The 22,447-nt window shown below is 37.0% G+C and overlaps 1 protein-coding gene across 1 annotated transcript in view; it reads right to left on the bottom strand.

Annotated features, from left to right (window-relative positions):
• Positions 1 to 22,447, bottom strand: part of SPEF2 (sperm flagellar 2) — a gene marked incomplete at both ends in the record, with an annotated part of 98,676 nt that overhangs the window by 7,954 nt on the left and 68,275 nt on the right. The window contains one exon of the mRNA XM_084224692.1: positions 22,221 to 22,409. Within this exon, the coding sequence (XP_084080818.1) occupies positions 22,221 to 22,409 (189 nt within the window). The remainder of the gene's footprint in view (positions 1 to 22,220; positions 22,410 to 22,447) is intronic.

Genomic DNA, 22,447 nt, shown 5'->3' with positions numbered 1-22,447 from the left:
TTATAGAATCACTGAATCATTAAGATTGGAAAAGACCCCCAAGGTCACTGAGCCCAACCTTTGGCTGAACCACCCTCATGCCAGCTAAACCATAGCACCAAGCACCCCATCGATTTGTTTCTTGCGCACCTCCAGCAATGTTGAATCCACCACCACCCTGGGCAACCCATTCCAATGCTTAACCACCTTTTCCATGAAAAAATTCTTCCTGATAGCCAACCTGAGCCTCCTCTGGCTCAGCTCGAGACCATTTTCTCTAGTTGCTGAGGCTGATCCCCACCTGGCAACATCCTCCTTTCAGGGAGTTGTAGAGAGCAATAAGATCTCCCCTGAGACTCCTTTTCTCCAGGATAAACATCCCCAGCTCCCTCAGCTGCTCCTCCCAGGACTTGTTCTCCAGACCTTTCTCCAGCACCTCAATGTCTTCCTTGCTGTGGGGGGCTCATCTGGACGCAGTGTTCAATGTGTGGCCTCACCAGAGCCCAGCACAGAGGGGCAGTCACTGCCCTGCTCCTGCTGGCCACACCACTGCTGATACATTCAGGATGTCCTTGGCCTTCTTGGCCACCTGGGCACATCCAGCTCGTGTCCAGCCACTGCTGACCAGCACCCCCAGGCCCCTTCCCACTCAGCAGCTTTCCAGCCACGCTGTCCCAGCCTGGAGCTCAGGGGTTGTTGTGAGCCAGGGACAGGAGCCAGCACCTGGCCTGGCTGAACTCACACAACTGGCCCTGGCCCATGGATCCAGCCTGTGCAGATCCCTCTGCAGAGCCCCCCTGCCCTCCAGCAGATCAGCACTCACACCCAGCTTGGTGCCATCTGCAAACTGGATGAGGGTGCTCTTGATTCCCTCATTGAGATCTAAAGGTACTGAACAGGCCTGGGCCTAGTACTGAGCCTTGGGAAACCTCTCTAATGGTTTATATTTGCCCCACAACTGGATGCAAATATTAACTTTGCTGGCAATATCTGTTTGCAGTCATCAGAGGTGCATGTGCTGCAGGAGGAGCACACATGCAGAGCACACATGCAGACCCTCAGAGGGGCCGGGCAGTTCCCCTTCCATCCTAGCAGGTACTCTCTCTTTCACAGTATTAGCCACTATTTTCTATCACTATACAAAGCTGATTTCTCTCCACTATAATGCATGCAAGGAAGACAAAAATATATGCTGGTTCTTATTGTCTACCATAGCACAAATTAAAATCAGATACTACCGTCTGACTTTCAGGAATGACACCGAGTTTTGTATGTGACACAGTTTTTAACTTAATTTTCATTCCACAGTGGTTTAAATGCCTTAAAAGTCAAGGAAAATGTCAAAACTAAGCCAGAAATTGATCAGTCACAAGCCAGTTCCCTCATGAAAAGGAAGCAATGTTGGTAAAAGCAATAAACATGGATTGCTTGCAGGTTATGCAGGCTGCCCCACCTTTTGGTGACCTTGGCCTGAGGTTTGTTTGTTTCAACATGGAAACACACCTACCTCCCCTGCTTTCACTTTTGAAGGTGAACACAGGCCTAGCCTCAGAGCAGCTGCATGACTGCCCTGGGAGCCATGAGGTTAAGGTGTCTGTTCATGGCCAAAATGTTCTTCTGCTGAACTAAGCCTCTACCAAATCAGCTCACCTTGTAAAGGCAAAAAAAAGGGGGAAAATCTAGGGAGTGAAGTAACATTTCAAATATTGAGCAGCCAAAGAGAAAAACCAAGCCACATTAGCCTGCCGCTACTGAAATGCACACTTGTTAGAACCCAAGATTCAAGTGATCAGCAAGGTCCTGAGTGCAGGTACAGTAGGAAAGGATGGCCCTGACCATTGATTTAGGGATGGGGCAGTGATAGTGTTAATATCCTCTTTCTTCCTGCAATCAAGTAGAAAAGGATATCATGAAGTGCATACCTCTTTTCTCAAGGAGACAGTGGTGAAAACTGTGGAAGAGTTGAAGAGTTGATGCTCTGGGGTCTCAGCTCTCCACTCTCCACAGCTTCAGCTGGATGGAGGAGTCAAGCAGCCACAGTGAAGGAAGCCATCTGCATCTGGGCATAGAAGAGAGCAGGTTCCTGCTCCTGTGAGGAGTAGGAAAGGCCAGGTGAGACACAGGGATGCTGAAATAAAGGGCCTTTTCACCCAGCATTGCTACCTCACCCAAGGCAAGCCAGAAGGCAGGGTGATAGAGTGCCTTCTGGCTTGCAGCCTGCTCTGGTAGCAATGCACTAAACTAACTAATTAGAGTGCAATATCAGTGTTCAAACATTTCCCCGTGTTACAGAATCATAAAACCACAGAATTACAGAATCCCAGAATGCTTAAGTTTGGAGAAGGCCTTCAAGATCAAGTGCAACCAGTGCAGCTAGTGCAGCTCTGCCAATCCCACTACAAAACCATATTACTACGAGCCACATCTACATCTCTTAAATACCTCCAGGCGTACATAATGAAAAATGCCATCCCTTCTTCCCAGAAACTGTGCAGGGTTTCAGATCAGAAACTGGTCAACCAGACCTTCACTTGGGCAAACTGAAGTCAACTTCAGCATTTGCATTCCCTTCCTTAAATATTTCAGATCCAGTAAATTTTAATAAACCATCCTCCATGGACTCAACCACACTTGGAGGAAAACCAGAAATTTTAACTGCTGACTGCTCTAAGAATTGAGAATCAGGAGTGTGTACTGAGATCCTCCACCACCACAGATACATCATCCATCCATACATTAAGTTCTACAGGGTAATGCTGTAATTCTCTATAGAAACTCTATTTCACTTTCCAGTGAATATTTTTAATGCTTGTCAATGTTTCTCTAATTGGTTTCTCCTGTCAATACCCTTTTTTGCATGCTAAAGCACTCACCATTTGTGAATGCTTATGTGAAGTGAACTTTGCAGGGAAAAGGAAGTTGCAAATGGAACTGGAATCACAGCTTCGCACTTTCTCAGCTGTTACATTTACATTTCTCAGCTTTCTGATTATTAAGGAAAAAAAGTTCCAAGCGGTATTATCTAGTTTAACTCTTGCTCAAGTAAAATATTTCTAAATTAATAAGATAAATAAGTGGGGGAAAAGCAATTTCAGTGGGATTTGTGCTTTCATGGGCAAGCTTTCACAATGCCCATGATAAATATTTGTTACCAAAAGTTTATCTTGATTTTCACAGCTGATCAACACCTTACAAGTTGATAACTACATCTCAGTAGTTGACCATGTGTTTGAGTAACTAGAAATGGATTTTCTGTCCCTGAATTTTAGGAACTATTTTGAGAAGAACTGCTCATGGTTTCTTACACAGAATAATGTTCCTTTTATTTCACAGCCCTGTTGCTGAACTGTGGGGCTACATGGGGCAGTTTTATTGATTACTGTGCATTATCATTCAGCAGTTAAGGGAAAATGTATGCAAAATATTTCTGAGAAATGCCCAGAATTGGGAGTGATTTTATGTTGACTCACTCATGGCTTAGACTGTGCACAAGGAGTACTGATTTCTCTCTGCAGTCTGACGCAGTTACCTTCAGCCTCACAGCAAAGAGGATGTAGACACCATCACAGGTAGGCATTGAAAAAAACAGAGTGAAATCAGGCTACTTACAGCACCGTGATTTGGAGCTACTGATAACAAACCCTGCAAAATCTTAGTTTTTAAGATAAGTAAACACAAACTTTGTTTCACAGAGAGGAAACACACTCTGCAATGTGAACTGTGAATCCTGCCAGCATCCTGATCCTTTAGCAACCTTTTTTTTTTTTTGATCCACTTGTCCATCAAAGTCAAGTACCTGAAAAGGATTAGAAATTTGAAAGGGGAATTGAGCATTGTTGGTTAGGCAAGCAGATTGGAAAGGGCACAGCATTTAAAGAGAGCCACATGGTTTGGAATACTTTGTACTCCTGCGTTATTGAGACTTAATGATGACAATCTTGTTAACAGTAATTAGTAGCCAGAGGCACTACATGAATGAATATGCATTTCCAGTGAAGTCATGGTAGCTGTCAAACAGCATTTGGGAAAATCTATTACTTAGAAAGTAATAACAATCAGAAATCCTTTCTTCTGCTCCTTTCTGAAACCACAGAAAGACCATACCAAAAAAAAAAAAAAAAAAAAGGGCTTTCTTGATCATGAGAACTTTTCATTTGCGCTTTTATATCAGTTTCACTTTATTTTCTCCGAAATTGCTCACACAAGTAAAACCATGATGAGAACTCTGGATTTCACTGCGTACCCAAGCCCAGCAAAAGGTGATGTAGTGTGGAGAATGTACCGTGAATCAAAACAGCACTTAGCCATATTCTTTCTCTGCCACAAATATGCAGCTTTGGGTCCTATATAGGTGAACTCCATCTGCCCCAGGCACCTTTGCTATCTAACAGAGAGATACGCTGTCACAGAAGTGGTATTTTAAAAGCAAATGCAGAATCTAGAAGTTTCCTGACAATTGACTCATATGCACATACAAACGAGAAAATGGTGTTCAGGTAGGAAGTTATCAAAAACTATGCTTTCCTGTTTATGTAGTGGGGCCAATACTTGGAGCTTGAAAAGCTTATTATAATCCTGAATACTATTATAATGTTCTTACTAATATAAAAATTACCAATCCTTCATGTGAACTGAATTTTTCTATTCCAAGGTAAGACTAGGCAGCTGATGAAACAGAGGGTTCAGCATCAGCTAGAAACTGAAAACATAACAGCACTGAGGACTGTGGAGAGTGAAACAAATTTGTCTGGTTTGAATTCATTATTTAGTTGGGCTGGAAGTCTACATAACAGAGATTTTGGAAAGAGAAACACTCTTGATATCTAATTTGCTGTTGATCCATGTCCATAAATGTTTCTTCCTGTGCTCAGAGGCAGGGGAACACAGCAGCAAGGGGGTGACTTCCTGTGCAAGGGATTTTATCATAGACACCAGTGAGGCAAAGACAGCTTCCAGCACCTAATCCATGTAGCTTTCTACCTGTCTTCATCTACTATTAACAAATACTTTTAGGAGGAATTTTACTTTTATATAAGCACTTGAAAATTTATGTCTAATTTAGTTGCTAAAAAGAACTGCATTATCCAAGCAAATTACTAAAAATATGTAGGACTGATACATACAAACTTAAAATTCGTCTTCCAAAACCTAAATTAGGTTTATGAGTCATGAGTACATTGCCACATCTCTGGATCAGTTTATGAATGCCTAGCAAAGATGAAAGGAGCTAAGTGTTGTTTTTTTTCCAAAAAATATTTGAAAATAATAATTTTAATAACTACAAACAGTGATGAATTTGATAGCTCTGCTAATAATGCTTGTCATGCAATTTACTCTGAAAGCCTTCCATCTACCATAAAACCACAAAAATCTAGTGCCTTCAAATTTGCTGCAAGAATTTACTACCTTTGAAAAGACAGTCTGTGACTGCTATTTTAGACAGTGTGCTCCAGATTTTTACCCTAAGTGAAACTCATATCTCTTACTAGGTTTCCCATCCTGAAAGAGATACAGAAACTCTTGTTAGAATGTTTTGTTCCATTTCTTCATTTAAACACATTACCTAATAGAGTGTTTTGTTGTGTAAAAATAAACAAAAGTACTTCTGAAAAGAAACATTTGCCTAGCTATATTTTTTTATTTACCCTAAAGAAGCAGAAGTGGTTCATATAGGTGTGGGTGCGACGTGACACTTTTGCCTGTGGTCTACGTGCTAGAACTGTTTTATCTAATGAGCCACTAGCATGCAAGCAACCTGCTGCTGGCTGTACGTGTTGGGAATGAATGATTGTGGTCTGCATGTTTCTCATAGATCAGCACTCTGCAGTTACTTAATTGCATAAGAAAAATCTCTGTCTTTTGAAGAAGTTTCACTTCTCACAGGTGATAATGGAAAAATCTAATGCTTGGCAAGATGCACAGTCCTTCTCCCTTCCCCTTCCTTAACCTTTCCTTTCCCTTGCTTAACCCTTCTCTTCCTGTCCCTTCCATAGCCCTTCCCTTTCTTTCCTTAACCATTCCTTCCCTTAACTCATTCCTTCCCCTCCTTAAGCCTTCCTTGCTCTTCTCCAGAACTGAGGAGAAGAAAATCCTAGCTTCCTTCTACAATGCCACCACCACTTTTAAAAAAACATTTTTGACAGGTTAACTGGACCAACTTCAGGCCATCTCTCATCCTCAACAGTCACAGACCCTCTGAAGAGACAGAGAGATACTTGCCCTTTCTAACTACACAAAGACAAGAATCTATGTTGAAAAAATGAGGAAAGTTACTAATTAATGCCATTGATTCTGCATTTAAAAACCACGCAAGACTTTGGCAAGGAGGATGAAGAAGTCCTCCAGTGCTGCACTGCTTTGACAATGTGTATCTTTGCCATCTATTCAGATAGGAGGAAGAAAACTGACCTGATATGGATTTTCCTGATGATATTCGCTGTTTCAATGTTTAAAAGATGGGTTAAACTCATATATGTAAATGATTATATCTGAGTTGCTGCTGCCACAGCAATTAGTGGACAGTAATTTCATTTGTTTTGTCTATCTGAAATGTTTGCAAAGCCCTTCACTTTTAAATAAACATGACAATCAATTTAGTGCAGGGACCTTTTAACCACAGTAAGGCATGAGGACTTAAATTAGGTCAGCATATGTTTGTGAGTTTGTTAGAAGTGCAGCCTACTCAGTCAAATTAGGTCAGCTCACAGTGTCCTGCTTAGTGAAATGTGGCTCTAGAGCAGGAGATGTAAAACTTCTCAAAACAATAACTGAGAAATCTAGAGCAACGTGGGAGTACATCATCTTCTCTTTCAGGTCAGCATACCACATTTGGCTCTTATAAACAGAAGTGAGAAAACATATGCCAAATGTCTTTCCTCAGAAATGTCATTATGTATCTCCTCCTCCAATACCATTTACCTGTTCATTTCAATTGTATGTCTGTATGAGTACAATAGCTTTAGCAGACAGGTGAATGTCGTCGAGGAAATTCTACAAAATATCCTCCGCACAGGAAAAAACCCCAGCAATAAAAACTTGCATTTTCTTCTTAATTAATTCCACAAAAGTATTCCAGTCTTTCTATTATTTTTTTTAATGTTCATTCATTCTTTGGCTAAGGAGAAGTAATAAGATAACATATATTAAGATAACATATACTGACATGTTCCTTTTAGTTATACAGTTTCTTCCCTCACTAAACCCTTAAACATGCTTTTGTTTCCTTAAATAATCTGTTTGCAATCTGTTTGTGCTTACTGGATATTTATATTCCTTCATTGATTACTACCTCTTTAATGATACAATTCTACTAGAATAAGAATGATTTATTATCTTACAGCTGCTGCATGACAGTATTAATGCCCTATCAATAATGCTGACACATACAAGTCTTTAGCTTATAAACAGAGGAATGCACTTCACTACAGAAAATGTGGCATTTCTTACATGAAACTAAAGTATCTGATGTGCAAAACCTTTTATTGCAATAGAAATTGACAAAACTAGTCATCCCAACACCTGTCTGGCCTCTGTAATGTGTATGCTACTCTCAGTTGTGCTTAATAGCCTTTCCAAGAGCAGTAGTTTAACAGCGCCAGCTCCATTTAAACATCAATGCAAAAATGTTATCTTGAAAATCTCTAACAAAATATTTTGAAAATACTGTTCAACTACTGCAAAAAAAAAAAAAATCTAAATCTACTTGATTTAATGTATTGATTTGTAAATCTTTGTTACGGGAGTTGAGCTTGCAGTTCTAAATATAGAGCAGGTAACTGTTCAGAACTGGTATTGGCACTTACCTGTAGATTGAAAAGGACAAGTGAATCAATCTGAAAACCCAATTTACAATGCCTAACTCCATTTAACCACTTAGCCTGTTGTTACACTCTGACAATTCTTAGACTACTTATAAACATATATAATCTAACAAAGATGTGAGCTCTGTTTCATAACTAAGCTTCCAAGAGCATTAATGCGATCAAGATCAGCTGTAAAACTGATCAGCAAAGAATTAAACATTAAATAGTTTGCCTTCAAATGTTCTGTAGTGAAGTGCTAAGAATAATGATCTCAAAATACATTCCTATAAATACATTAGTATTTATAAACTAGACTTGTATGTGTCAGGATCAAAACTCTCCATTGGGAATTAGTGAAGTTAAGCTGCAGCTGCAATATACTTAGCCAATCTTATTCTAGTTGTATTATTAGACAGGCATTAATCAATGAAGGAACATATGGTACAACATAAATACCCAAAATAGCACTTTCCCTGAATCCTCCTCAGTCCAAGCAGAGGATAACTGCTGCCAGGAGAATATTTCAAAGCAAATTGCATCCATATTCTGCAATTACCAATTTTCTAAGGGCATTTTTTTACCTTTGCAACATATTTGTTTGAAATTGGCCTTTTTTACTTTAAAAACACATCAAAAATCTTCGTTAGCAACTTACTGGGGAGGCAGAATAAAAGATGGGAGAAAAATTGCTAATAGCTATATGGGCTTAACAGAACTGAAACTGCGAAGTCTGACCAGATACCTGGGATGCCTGATTCCAGAATGTGAAGTCATTAATGCAGAGAAAAAATCCATACAGACATATGGGGAGTGGCATCAAAACTTTTTTTTTCCCTCTATATTATAGAGGAAAAAAAAAAACCAATTCTTAATAACAATTAAGAAAACATGTGGTCATTTCATCTAGCTTCCAAAAGAAAGAAGGCCTTTCAGCTTAGAACAAAAAGTACATCAAAGTCACTGGACCGTGGAGTTAGAATTCAACCTGAACAAGAATGGAAGGTTTTCTAGAATTGGAGTGTGAAAATAAATCAGTATCTGATGTTCTGTGTGCTCTTTCTCATATTCTCTTGCAATTGTAAGTTAACACTTTGCTAAAAACTGCCAAGAGTGGGCTTTTTGTTGAGAGTTTTGGGATGAAGTTCCTTGCAGTCAAAGGTGAATCTCCAGATGTAAACTCAGTTTAGTTTGAAATCAGAATAAAACTTCTGATTTCAGCTCACTGATTTCAGTAGAGAGAAAAATTCAACTTATGAATATAAATACTCCAAAACAAACTCTTGATAGGAAACAGTCTTTGATTTTATCTGTGTACCAGCACTTTTTTTTTCTCTTTTTGAGTTTGTCCTCATTTTGTTCCTTACCTTACCATTGTTTTTGTTGTTTGTATGTTCAGATGTGGGTAGTGGTAGAGAAGAGGAAACCTGTTTCTTACTTGTAATTCATCTGTTTCTGAGAAGCCACCCTAGCCCTTCCTTTACTCAATTTTGGATCTTTTATGGAGTCTTGCATTTTAACCATTTGGGTTTACAATTGAGCCTGAGAACAATGAAGTAACAGAGATTTTTCTTCTTTTCCTTAGAACAAGACTGAAGAAAGATCAATTAAAACAGGAGTAGTTTGCTTAGGGAAAAAATAAAGCTGTGCTGATTGTTGAGTAGCCTGTATAATTCAGATAATCAGAGGTGAAAATATGCCATGGGCCAAGCTCAGAGTGCTCATTAAATTCAACCAATTTTAAAGGAAGTGGTGGGGGAGAAAAAAAGCCAAATAGATTGAGGTACTGCAGATATATTTCTTTTAGAGAAAAAGCCAATTGTTGCTAAAAGTGTTAAGCAGAAAATGTGAAGTTAATATTATTCTCTGAAAATTAGGAAAATAAGCTTCTACAGATTCTTTGAGATCCTTTGAAAAAGGAGATAAAACCCTATATTTTCTACTCCATTTGCCAGTGGCACAGAAAAAAAAGGGCATTTTTTTTTTGAAAACTGTATTTTTTTCTCCTAAGAATGTATGTATACTGCAGAAAAATTGCCAGCCTTTCATTGTTTTAGCAAGATTACAGTCAATAAGGTGCAGCCAGTTGTGACACCTCCATATTATATTTCCCTTGAATTGGCTCCATCTTAGGCCCAGTTCTCTTCAACATCTCCATAAATGACTTGGATGCAGGACTCAAAGGGATATTAAGTAAGTTTGCAAATGATACAACTGGGAGGAGTTGCTGACTCCCTCGAAGGCAGAGAGGCCTTGCAGAGAAACCTCAACAAATCAGAGAGATGTGCAACCACCAACCACATGGAGTTCAGCGAAGGAAAGTGTGGGATTCTGCATCTGGGATGGGGCAACTCTGGGTGTACAGACTGGAGAATGAGAAGTTGAAAAGCAGCGCTGCAGAAGGAGACCTGGGGCTCCTGGTCAGTGCTGAGTTGAACAGGAGCCAGCAGTGCCCTGGCAGCCAGGAGGGCCAACCCTGTCCTGGGGACATCAGGGACAGCATCACCAGCCAGGCAAGGGAGGGGATTGTCCTGCTCTGCTCTGAGCTGGGGCAGCCTCACCTCGAGTGATAGGGTGCCAGAGTATAAAAAGGACATGAAACCATTAGAGAGCCTCTAAATGACAGCCAGAGGATGGTGAAGGGTCTGGAGGGGAAGCTGGGTGAGGAGCGGCTGAGACTGACAGGACACCTCAGTGCAGTTACAATTCCCTCATGAGGGGAAGAGGAGGAGCAGACGCTGATCTCTGCTCTGCAGTGAAGTGAGAGGAACTGAGGGAATAGCCTGAAGTTGTGTCAGGAGAGGTTTAGGCTGGACACAGGAGAAAGTTCTTCACCAGAGGATGGCTGGGCACTGGAACAGCTCCCCAGGGCTGTGGTCACAGCACCAGCCTGACCGAGCTCAGGAAGCGTTTGGAAAATGTTCTCAGGCACATGGGATGACTCTTGGGGTGTCCTGTGCAGAGCCAGGTGTTGGACTTTAATGATTCCTGTGAATCCCTTCCAATTCAGGATATTCTATGATTCTGTGATTCTGTTAGACATAACCTTACTGCAGAGCTCTAACCACAAGATCTTCTCTTTCAGGCTTCCACCTACAAACAATGTAAACAACATGTCCAGTTTAAAAACATTCTCGTTTCATTGTGCCACTAGTAATCATTATCAGGTTAAAGAGGAAAACGTGATCTAAATCAATTGCAACATATACCATCTGAGTGTCAGCTATTATGGTATTGTAAGGATTTTTTATGTTTAATCAAGGCTTGAGTATATTGAACCTTGAGTTCCAAGAGATTTCAGCACATGCAGTTTTTAAAATACTAGAAATACTAATTTGATTTTTGTACATGCTGTTATTTCTATTAACAAATTTTCAATGCCCAGTGAAAATCCTACACTGACATAACTAAATATTATTTATCTAAAAGTAGTAACTTTTCCACAGGATGAACTATGATTAAGAACTTCTCCTAAACTTTATCAGAGCTACAATATATGTAAAGTTCTGCAGTGGATCAGATTTTGAGTTCAACAGTTATAACTTTGCACATTAAAAAAAAAATTTTAAAAAGCATCTCAAGGACTGGGTGTCATTTGCTGGAAAAACAGCAATTAATGGTCAACCAGGATGAAGTTAAACTTCCTCACTTGAAAATGTCAAACTGATGCCTTAAGAGGGCTGGCCTAGAACAGAAGCTAGACAGTTTAAGAATGAAGTACGTATTCATTAAAAGGCCTTAATGGATACACTTTGGGCAATACAAGAGCCCAGCCAGGGCTATACTCAAGATGTCACAACATGGATGACTGGCCATGAGGTCTCTCACTTTTATAAGTTTTGGTCCATTTGCATATTGGAGTTAATTGTCCAATTATGGCTTTAGCTTATGAAGTCCCATCCTTCTTGTTTTTCTCTCTTCAGTCTACCGTCATTTATACTCTTAGGCCTGAAACTTGTATGGGTTGTCCTTGGTCCCTAGCTAAAGAAGGAATTGTTTAGTCTACCTAGTCTGTGAAGAGAGCTTACTATCCCCTAATATGAAGCTCAGAATTACACACTAGAGCAGCACAGAATCTGAGAAATATAAAAGCTAAAACATAAAGCATCAATCCTATCTCTAATAAAGCAAGAAAAGATTTAGCTTTCTCTATGTATACATGTATGTATATGTGTATGCATATATATAGACATCTGTATGTGTAGATATGTACAGGTATACATATATGAATATATATATACACACATACACACACAAACACACACACACACACACACACACACATGTATTGGAAACAAAGAAAAGGTGAACCTCTATCATGAGAAAAGTGAGGAAAAGTGAAGGTTTTGCCTAATTTAAACCATTAATCATGTGCAAGCACACTCCTTCTTCCTGATAGGTACTGCTGCTACTTTTTAATTAACAGTACAACATTCACAGCGAAAGATAAGTACAAATTTTTCAAGAAGTACAGACAACCACTTTTGTTATGTTAATGTAGCAGGGTCATGAGCTGGAAGCTTATCAAGCCTTTACACTACTAAACCAACACTCTGCTACTATGAAATGTAAGGATGTCCAAAGCATTGCCCCTGAGGCCAAGAATTTGAGAAGTATTGAATAGGAAGTCTTGATGCAAGTGAGAAGCACCCTAAATGTGAGTGTTGATGTCTTCCTGGTATTGGGAAGCCCAGAACTGTAGCCATCACTGTAAACGTGATGAGTGTTAATTGCTTGAGGGTAATGACTTTTCTCCATCTACTGCAAGCTGTGCTTCTATTAACACATGCCAAAATTGCTCTTGCTGCCAGGGCACACAGCTGGCTCATGTTTAGCTTGCTGTCCACCAACACCCCCAGGTTCTTTTCAGCACAGCTGCTATTCAGCAATTATCATTATGAGTAGCTACACTTCCCAGAGGGGCAACCTTTGGCACCTCAATTCTTGAATTTCCAGGGATCTTCTACGATGAGATGTTGGCCTGCAGAATTTTCATGACACAGTTTATTTAAAATAAACTTTAAAGAAAATAGTGGGGATTTTTTCCCACTGCCAAGGATATTTTGTAAAACTGGGAGTTAAATTTCAAACTCTGTTCTTTCAATGGTTTGGAGAGCTTATCTTAAGCTGTCTACACACGTAGAAACTTCAGCGGAGCTAAGAGGCTTTTAACAAAACAGCTGGCTTTTATTCTTACAAAGAATAAAAAAAAGAAAGCATGTCTGAACCTCATGCTCAGTGGAAATTTTGAGGTAAGGACCACAGAGCAGATGGAGGAACTTTTCTTGCTATTATAGCAATGATGTGACATCATTCAGCCATTTTAAAGCAAAATAACAAAACAAAACATAACTGTCTTTTAAAGTGTTCTGGTTATTGCAAAATTTTGAATCTTCCTGTACCAGACTGCTTTCTTAGGAACAAATCTGGAGGTATTCTACTTACATGAAAGAATTGCTCATAGCCCTGAAAAAGATTAATAGGGAGCCAGAGTTCTGTACAGAATGAAATGTTGAGATTCATTTATGCTGGGAGATTTTATGCAAATTAATACAAGTATAGAAAACATCTTAATTCAGCAACACCTTTTGGTTTGTAGCTTTTTTGAAAGAAGATTTTTGCGGGGATAGAATACAAAAATTTTAATTATTATGAAAGTATTGATAACATAAGCTTTGTTGCATCTTTTCTAAAGCAAACCATCCAAGGCATTTTCTATGCAGCATAGACCAGAATATCTGATATAAGTGAAATTAGGGAGTAAATAAAACATTAAAAGACAGAACACTGTGAAAACAGGATTAAGCATGTTGCATACAATGAATTGAAAGCCAGACTAGTCTTTCAGGTTCAGTTTTTGAACTCTGTATGTTAATATCAAATAGACAGTTATTTCTTCTTTTAGTTCCTGTCACAAACTGTGTCTAAAAGAATTACTTATCTGGATTTTACAACTCTCTGATGAAATTGGCTCATTTAGCCAATTGTTGCTTCAACAGTTCATCCATTCCCCTATTCAAAACCTGCTTGTTGTTTTGAAGCCAAGGGTTCCAGCAATTGAATCTACATGGTATCTACCAGAATGAAGATGGATTCTTGTAAAAATGATATTTGAAACCCCATTACATTTTCCTTTGGTGAAGTAAAGAGACTGAGTTCCTCATATTTCTTATACATCTTATACATGATTTCCTACCATTCTTGACATTATTCTCTGAATACTTTCTAGTTTCAACTATCCTGCTTGAAGTGTAGCTATAAAAGCTGAACATGATATAACTGTAACTCTCCTGCTACATTTGAATGCAAAACTACTCAACATTCCCACTTAAAAAAACAAGGACCTTTTTCATGTCTGGGTCACAGCTGGGCTGGGAACTCAAAATCTCTTCAATAACTCTTGTGATACTCAGCTATACTCAAGTAGCAACTGTTGAAAAAATACATTGCAATTTTCGGGCCATGCATTCTTTGCTTTGTAAATTATACCTTTACTTTCCCACAGAGGAGTACGTGCTTACTGCATGAAGCTTGACACTTCACACAACCTACCTCACTTATTACTATTTTACACTGCTCTGCAATCTGCACTTAATTTCAAACATTATCAGTAATGATTTTACGTTCCATTCTGGGTCGCAGGTAAAATTTACAAACAGTGTATGAGAAAGGAGGAATACTTGAAAAATCTTACCTAAATAGAAATTTATGATTTTCAGTAGGAGAAGCTTCATCTTCCTTCACTCAGGTTCATGAACTGTAGGGAAGGCTTTTTGAAAATAGTATCTTTTTTATTTTCTAATGCAGCTCTCCAGTGCGCAAAGTCAGAATTAAACACTTAGTAATTAAAGCTGGTTTTTAATAAGAAATTAAATGTGGAATTAAAGAAAAAATTTAAATGTTATGAAATATGCAAGAGGCAGAGAACTAAACTGCAATTCTTTTCTATGTAATAATTGAATATGGATTAAAAAGCCAAATTCTTGTGTGAATATATACACTTTATGTTTAAAAAATATTTTGGATAAAACTGACCAAATTGTCTACGTTATGTGAAGAAATGATTCTGGTAAAAAGAATAATTTGTATGCACATCATGAAGTCTGTTGTTACATGTAAAATGAGGATGTTGAGGTTTTAGCATGGTTTGTGGGGGCACAACAAAGTTACATCTGTTTCTGTGCTGGTGTGGTTAGTACAAAAAATGTAGACTGAAGAGACATTAACATTTTTTGCCTGAAGTGATAAGCTGACTGGGTTCTATTCTGAGACTCATATATCACATATAGATGCTTTGATCTGCTACCCCTAGACATTCCTTTCAAAATGTGCTGTCTTTAATCAAAGAAATAAACCTGCCATTATTGACATCAGGTTCTAAAAATCTGAAGAAATATTTACTGCCAGATTTATTTATCTGGTCTCTTAGTTGTTGTCTAAGCGTTCCTCTTTTTTTATATGCTGCTATTGCTTTTTCAATACAGAATTGTTTTATTACTCAGAAATGCAATCTAGAGACCTCACAAGGAACATCGTCATTTGTGGGCACTACACTATCTCATGCATACTTGGCTAAAAAGTAATAAAGATATATTAAAATGAAAAAATATTCCATGCAGATAGCGTTCTCAGCAAAGGGTAAAGGTTTGTGGTTCCCTATGGATTATATGACTTCAATGAGATCATTTGTATTCTTAAAGAGCATCATATATTCAAATAATTTGCTGAATCAAAACAGGGAAAAGAACATTTAAACATTTTGTGCAATTTTTATGAGGGGATGAATGCAGGAAAAATATACTCCAGAATGAAGGAGCAGTGTTTTGATACAAGCTACTAAGTCAGTGTAGAATGCTGAAAGTTTGCTAATATCTTGCACAGCTGACAGACTAAAAATTAGACCCTATGCTGAGTTCAGATAATCACAGTTACCAGTTTCACATGTTTAGTCTTCAGAAAAATTGACACTGTAGATCAAAAGAATATCAGAATACCACTGAAAACAGAGAATTTTTTATGCATCTCCATTTTCAAATCCAGGGGAATTATTTACAAAGAGTATTCTGAAATGTATGTCACACAGGTCCATGAAAAAATAGTTCCTATCAACTTATAGTCAGCCATCACTAGACACAAGAGAATGGAGAAATTGGATAAAACTGCATTTAAACACAAAGATCCCACTGTCCAGGAAAACCAGTAGGACTCAGACTTCATATAGAAAAATAGGCTTAAGCTGTAAGGAGAGTGTTTGACCAAGACTCTGCTTAATCTGCCAAAGAAGTCAACATTCTCTAGGTGTCATGGTGTGCCATAGATATTTTTAGACAAGCACCTATCACACATGAAAATCTGCAGCGTGTCTGGAGTATGTGGTGCCCTTGAACGCACTGTGTCAATACAAAAAGGACAGCAGGCAGGTCTTTAGCAGGTGGTAGAGTTGAGATGTACTGCAAGGTTAGAAATATAAAGGTTTAATGGCAAAGATTCATCATCTCCACTGTCAACCAACACTCCGCTTTTATGAACATGATGCCCAGTTTATCCTGGTCTTAGAGAAAACAGTTTTCATTTATTTTATTAACTACAAATTGCAACAGGCTTTTAAAGATTAATTGACTACAGCATTTAACTCAATAAATAATTAATTAATAAACTATACATATAACAAAATCTGAATAGATATCTTAGAACATTTAGAAGAATTGGACATATTCTTTTCTTTAACCAAATCTTAATGACAACACTACCATCTCTATTTAAGTTCAGAAATTGGTTTAATTTTATTTAGAAATATTATCAGACTATATAAGATGAGCAAACCATAAGTTTCCCTTTTTGTGGTTTTGTTGTTTTGTTTTTTTAATTTTAAAGTAACAGAAAATGTGTGGTCGGAATGGGATTTTGCTCTTGCAACAATAAACAAAAAACCTTTCCTCATGGAAGAGAGGACTGGACCTGTAAGACACATTTCTTACAGACTTTGAGAAAAAAGATTTCTTAATGTTCATAAACAGTAATTTTTCATACATTTATGTCTTCACATGTGTTTTGCTCCCCATCAGTTGTTTGTGCTTCTTTGGATCTTTGGAGAAAGACTTTTATATCCTATGAAAAGGAAAAAGAATATATTAGAAGTAATTTCATGTTGCAGCCTGAAAACTGCAGTAATAACACCTTAAAACTTGCAGTAATAACACCTGTCTATCCTTGGGGTGAGCTTTCCACTGACTAGATTATGGTGAAAAACTAACTTCAGTGGAGGTAAATTACAGATTCCCCACATTACAGACAATGTCTTCCAGCAGGGCACTGGAACTCATTCAGCTGAGGTGCTATAATATCACTGAGATGATGTTTTAATATTATCCACAGGACTTAATTTCCTTTAGTGGTTTTACAAAACAACACTGTATTAAAATGCAACTCTGTTTTTAAACAGAGATCTTAACCATCAGTTAAATATTATTGGTAAAGAGAGGTATCAAGACTGTTATTTAAACCAGTAAATGTTATTCAGAACCTACAAAGACAAATTCTTCAATTAAGTGGGTTTTTTTAGTATGTCATATTTCAGACTGAACTTTAACAACAATTCCAGGGAATGGATATTTTAAAAAAAAAGTAACTAATACTTTGAATAACATACACCCTCAGTAGGTTAATTTTATGCTTAGTTCTTTATAACATATTGTCTGATTCGTTAATTTTCAATAATTTTGTATTAGCAGAACTTCTCCATTTCCCATTTCAGCAATACTATCCATTGTAGGATGTGTAACTAGGATGAAGAAGGAATTTCTGTTTTAAAATAGTAACATGCTGAACATTCAATACAAAGATAAATATTTAACTTTCTAGCATCTCCTGATACTGTCAGAATACACATTTTATCCTTTTAGGAAATTATTCTCCATTTTTAGGAGAACAATTACCTATCAGATTTTTTTATTTATATGTATTATTTTTATATAAATGTAGTGCAATATATATTTTGTGCATATTTTGAAGATACAACCTACCAGAAGCATTTCAGTGAATAGAGAGATATGTTAAAAGAAAGTATTACCAATCCTTGGTTTTAGAGGGTTGCACTAATATTTATATTTGATTCTAGGAAACACTTCACTATAAGGAGGCATTTTCCAGCAAATTGAGTCAGAAAAAGTAGTTTCAATCCAGGTTAGATTAAAAAAAAAAATGTAGCACTAAATGCTGTCAGAAAACTGGAGATAAGAGTGCTGCAACAGTTTTACTATGTCTATCTTCAATGAAGGAAACTTTTCTTTTTAAGATGAACATGTATTATTTATACTTCTTTAATATAACAAACAACATCTTTTATGTACATTAAATTTTCTAAGATTATTTAGGGATGGGATACATCAAGAGAAGCATAACATAGGTCACTTTTTTCAAAGAGGTACTTAAACACTGAGTTAGATTTTCATTTTCTTGCACACTGGGACATTTAAAACACCACATGAAAAAAGCTTCTCAAGTTTCATAAGTGTTACAGCTACAGCTTATGACTAAACAGTGATTCACCAGTACTTTTTTTTTTTGTCAAAACCTTGATACATGTCCAGTTCATAAGATGTATTTAATATAATCTGTATGAACTCTCTCTATGACAAGAAGCTCTTTTACTTTGGGAAATGATACATGGAGTTTTGAATGTTTCTTGTGCAATATTAAATGGCTGCTGTGAGTATAAACAGGTTTTGTAATAGTTCTTCAATATGCTAATAAACATTTTTTCAAAAAGCCATGTATAGATTAATAGAAATCCTGCTTCAGTGGAACTCCTATCTGAAAGAATATCTAGATTATGTTACTGAAATGATTAACAGAATGAACAACATTAACAGCAGTAACCATATGACAAATAATTTAGATGGAACAAGCATAATGCAAGGGCCTGCTAAACATATTCAAAACATTAACACACAGAAATATGATGTGATATCCCTATCTTCAAAAACAGAGCTTTTTTAAAAGGGCAATTCAGGATTTGAAAGCAGAATAAGAGATATAATGCAATTTATCCAATGCCTAATATTTTCGATATTAATGAACTGAATGCTAATTATCAACCTATCTTATCTTCAGTAATTATAAGAATGTAGTTTACTCAAAGTAACAAATACTACATTAAACATTAAGAATTATAGAAGTAGAATATATCCCAGACTCTTTCTTTAAATTTAGCACAATCAAAATGCAGAAATACTAAAATATGTGCCTGTTTCTGTATATCTGTGACAGTCTCGGGACAGATGGTAAAATTTATAACAATAAATAATGAGCTCTAAAGAAAATCCCTTAATTGACCAAATTAAATAGATGAACACAGGCAGTGCAAAAAGCAGATTGCTTGCTTCTCCCATTTGAATCAGCTGGTCTAATAAAAATCTTCTCTCCTTCATTATTAAATTTATTTAAAGAAAATTTAATTGAGCACGTAATGCAGTTCCTTCATAAACATACATGTGTCATCTGCCTATTCTCATGGAATAAATTTTATCTGATAAGTGAAAAAAATGTGTTGATAATGGCAAACACTTGAAAGTTCTAGTTAGGACCAGAAAACTTTGTAATCGGGTCAGGAAATACAAGACGAAAAAGTAATAGAATTTCTGGGCATATTAATTTGTACTAAGGCTGACAGAAAGGTCACCATCATGTAGGATGGTGGCAGCCCACTAGCACAGAAAACAAAATGCCTGCAAAAGACAATACATCTCACACAGAAAAAAAATATTTTTTGAGATATGACAGACAATAATGGTTGAAATTGAACAGGTCATCAAGATCCAGAAGAATCAGATATCCTAACTTAAATTTGAAAATTTGTAAGCTACATGTTCCCTTTATAGTTTTCAGCAAAACATTTTACTTTCTGCTGTTTATGACTGCATTAGTACAAACATTTTAACTTTTAGAAACCACACCCTGACTTGCTATATTTATCTTGTAAAAGATCTCAAAATAACAGCACTGTGGTTGACTTTCATTTTTATAGACATCTCTGAGGAGAATTTCTGCAAAAAAAATTGATGTTAAAAATATTGTCTTGGAAAGAAAAAAGTTCACCTGTTCCCCAAATAGGGAATTGATACAGGAAAAATCTTCCTGGATTCTGTATGTAATAGACCAAAATTGCAACATACTTAAAACAATAGCCCCTGGATTTCTCTGCCTGTTTGCTGGTGACTATAAAACTTTTTTGGTAAACCTGAGTGTAGATTTCATGCATAAAACAAAAGTCTGTATTTAACAGTATAGTCAAGGAATGAAATAGTTTGGGTTCAAGTTCAGAAACCATGGAGTACTATATTTGAGATACAGTCAGTATAAGCATTTTCAAGAGGAAATTTCAAGTATTAAAAATGATAGCTGAAGTTCTGCATGTATCTGACTCTGAGTCAGGAGATACAAGAATTAACAGAACCTGCCAAATAAGCAGAAAAATGTTTCATTTAAGTGGTGTGACACCAATATATAAACAAGATGTGGGAACATCTTAGGGCTAGAATATGCGCAGTGAAACCCTCAGTTACTGACAAGATTCATGTACACTATCCTGAAGCTTTTCTCATAGACTGACAATTTTTATACCTGAACTGCCCTGAATATATCCTACCAGCCAGAAACAACACAGGTAATTGATGGTAGCTAATACCATTTAAACATGCTCTACAATCTATTCTTTAAGCTATTTAACAAAGCACCCCCTAAAAATGGTAAAGGAAAATCAGAAATTTTAGTAGAGAATAAATGTGTTGCATTTGATTTTCAGCTATTAGCCAGTGGGAAAACATTTTAACAGTAAGTCTTTGTAAATTGCCTAGCATACAGATAAGGCTTTACTCAGTTTACACCTTAATTGAGTTTTAGTTTAGGTTTCATCACAGTTGGTCTTTATGAAGAAGCTGCATTACATTAAATGCTACAAAATCAGTGAGTGTGTAAACAAGAGTTCTTGAGGTGGAACACATCTAGAGAGCTGGTTTAAAAAATACTTTGGTCTACAAGAAATTCAGTGACGTTAGAAAAAAAATCAAATTAGAAAATGCAGTATTCAATTAAATAAAAAGAATCAGGAAGAAAGAATGGGGAAGGGAGGAATGACCTAACATTGCATGGCATCTGTCTTCCCAAATTGGCTGAGACATCAACATAGGCAGGATGGACACCCATGGATAGTTATAATCCTCAATTTTATTGTCTTGTCTTTGTCTTACATTTTCTATCACTTTCTACTGTAGCAAATGTATTTTTAACCCTCACTTTAACTGAATAAATATTTTATTCTTATATTTTATCTTTTACTGACAATGATTATGAGTGATACAATAAATGCTGGGCGATTCACATCCTACAAGTGAGGAATATAATTAAGAAATAGCAAGTTACTCCGAAGCTATCAGGTATTTTATTCAGATTTACATTTTGAGGGACACTATGGGGGTGATATCTAAAACTTCTGAAGACTGTTTATTGTCCCATTTGATGTGGGACATGCACATGCAGGCATCCTCTCATCTTATGCTGTTTTCTCACACCCTGTGTATCAAGTATTTTTGCCATAGTTTGATACCTTAAATAGGGTGAGACTCTGGCCAAAACTTGCCTTCTGTGCAACTATTTTAATGCATGTTTAAATATAGATGCAGCAGGGAAGCTCTAGACAACGGCAGGGAAGAACACTGGGACTTGTACTGCCTCAGCACGCACTTTTCTGTTTCCTGGTTGGCCTGGGGTGGAATGGGATCTACCACATATCCTACAGCGTCCTGCAGTATGATCCTGTTGGGAGGATATTTCAACCAGATTCCTTTCTATGAATGAGGAGAAAGGCAAAACCTCATTAGGCAGTTCCAGGCCAGCAAGACTTGCACAATAAATAGGTCTGAAAGTGGCCCAGTCTTTGATGGATGGAATTTTCACAGAAAACAAAAAACCTGATCCACTGTACAGCTGCTGGGCTGTATGGCTGTGTGCTTGCAAAGTGTTTGGTCCCAGACAGGAATACTTACAGGAAGTTTGTATTCTTGGCATGTGTTAATCAAATCTTCCATGAAAGGATGCTTCAAAAGGAGTTCAAATGCAATGGGTGCCAGATCTTCAGCACCTAATTCTTGGTACATCTTGATGAACTGTTTTAAGTAAAAATAATCTGTGGTCAATTATTGTATGAAAAAGGAAAAGGAAAAGGAAAAGGAAAAGGAAAAGGAAAAGAAAAAGAAAAAGAAAAAGAAAAAGAAAAAGAAAAAGAAAAAGAAAAAGAAAAAGAAAAAGAAAAAGAAAAAGAAAAAGAAAAAGAAAAAGAAAAAGAAAAAGAAAAAGAAAAAGAAAAAGGGGAAGAGCAAAGATCACAGCATATTTTTTTAACATATGATGCAAGCTACACAATCATCCTTGAATCAATCTGCCTACCTTATCATAGCTGTCTGGCTTCTCCAGACAGCTAAATCTATGATAATTGTCATCTTTACTTCCTCCAGTATGAAACACCTTGAGTAGAGATGCCACTGAAATAATTCCTTCACCTGTGCAATTCAAGACTTCTTTTTCATCCTCGATTAAAGTCTTTTCATTTGACATTATGCTGGGGCTTGAAGAATCCTAAAAATTTAGGCACAGGTATCATTCTTGGAGATAAA

Source organism: Fringilla coelebs, assembly GCF_963513975.1.
Source record: "Fringilla coelebs genome assembly, chromosome: Z".
Taxonomy (NCBI): Eukaryota; Metazoa; Chordata; class Aves; order Passeriformes; family Fringillidae; genus Fringilla; species Fringilla coelebs.
Note: the sequence above shows the minus strand (reverse complement) of the source record. Positions and strands in the feature narration are given on the sequence as shown.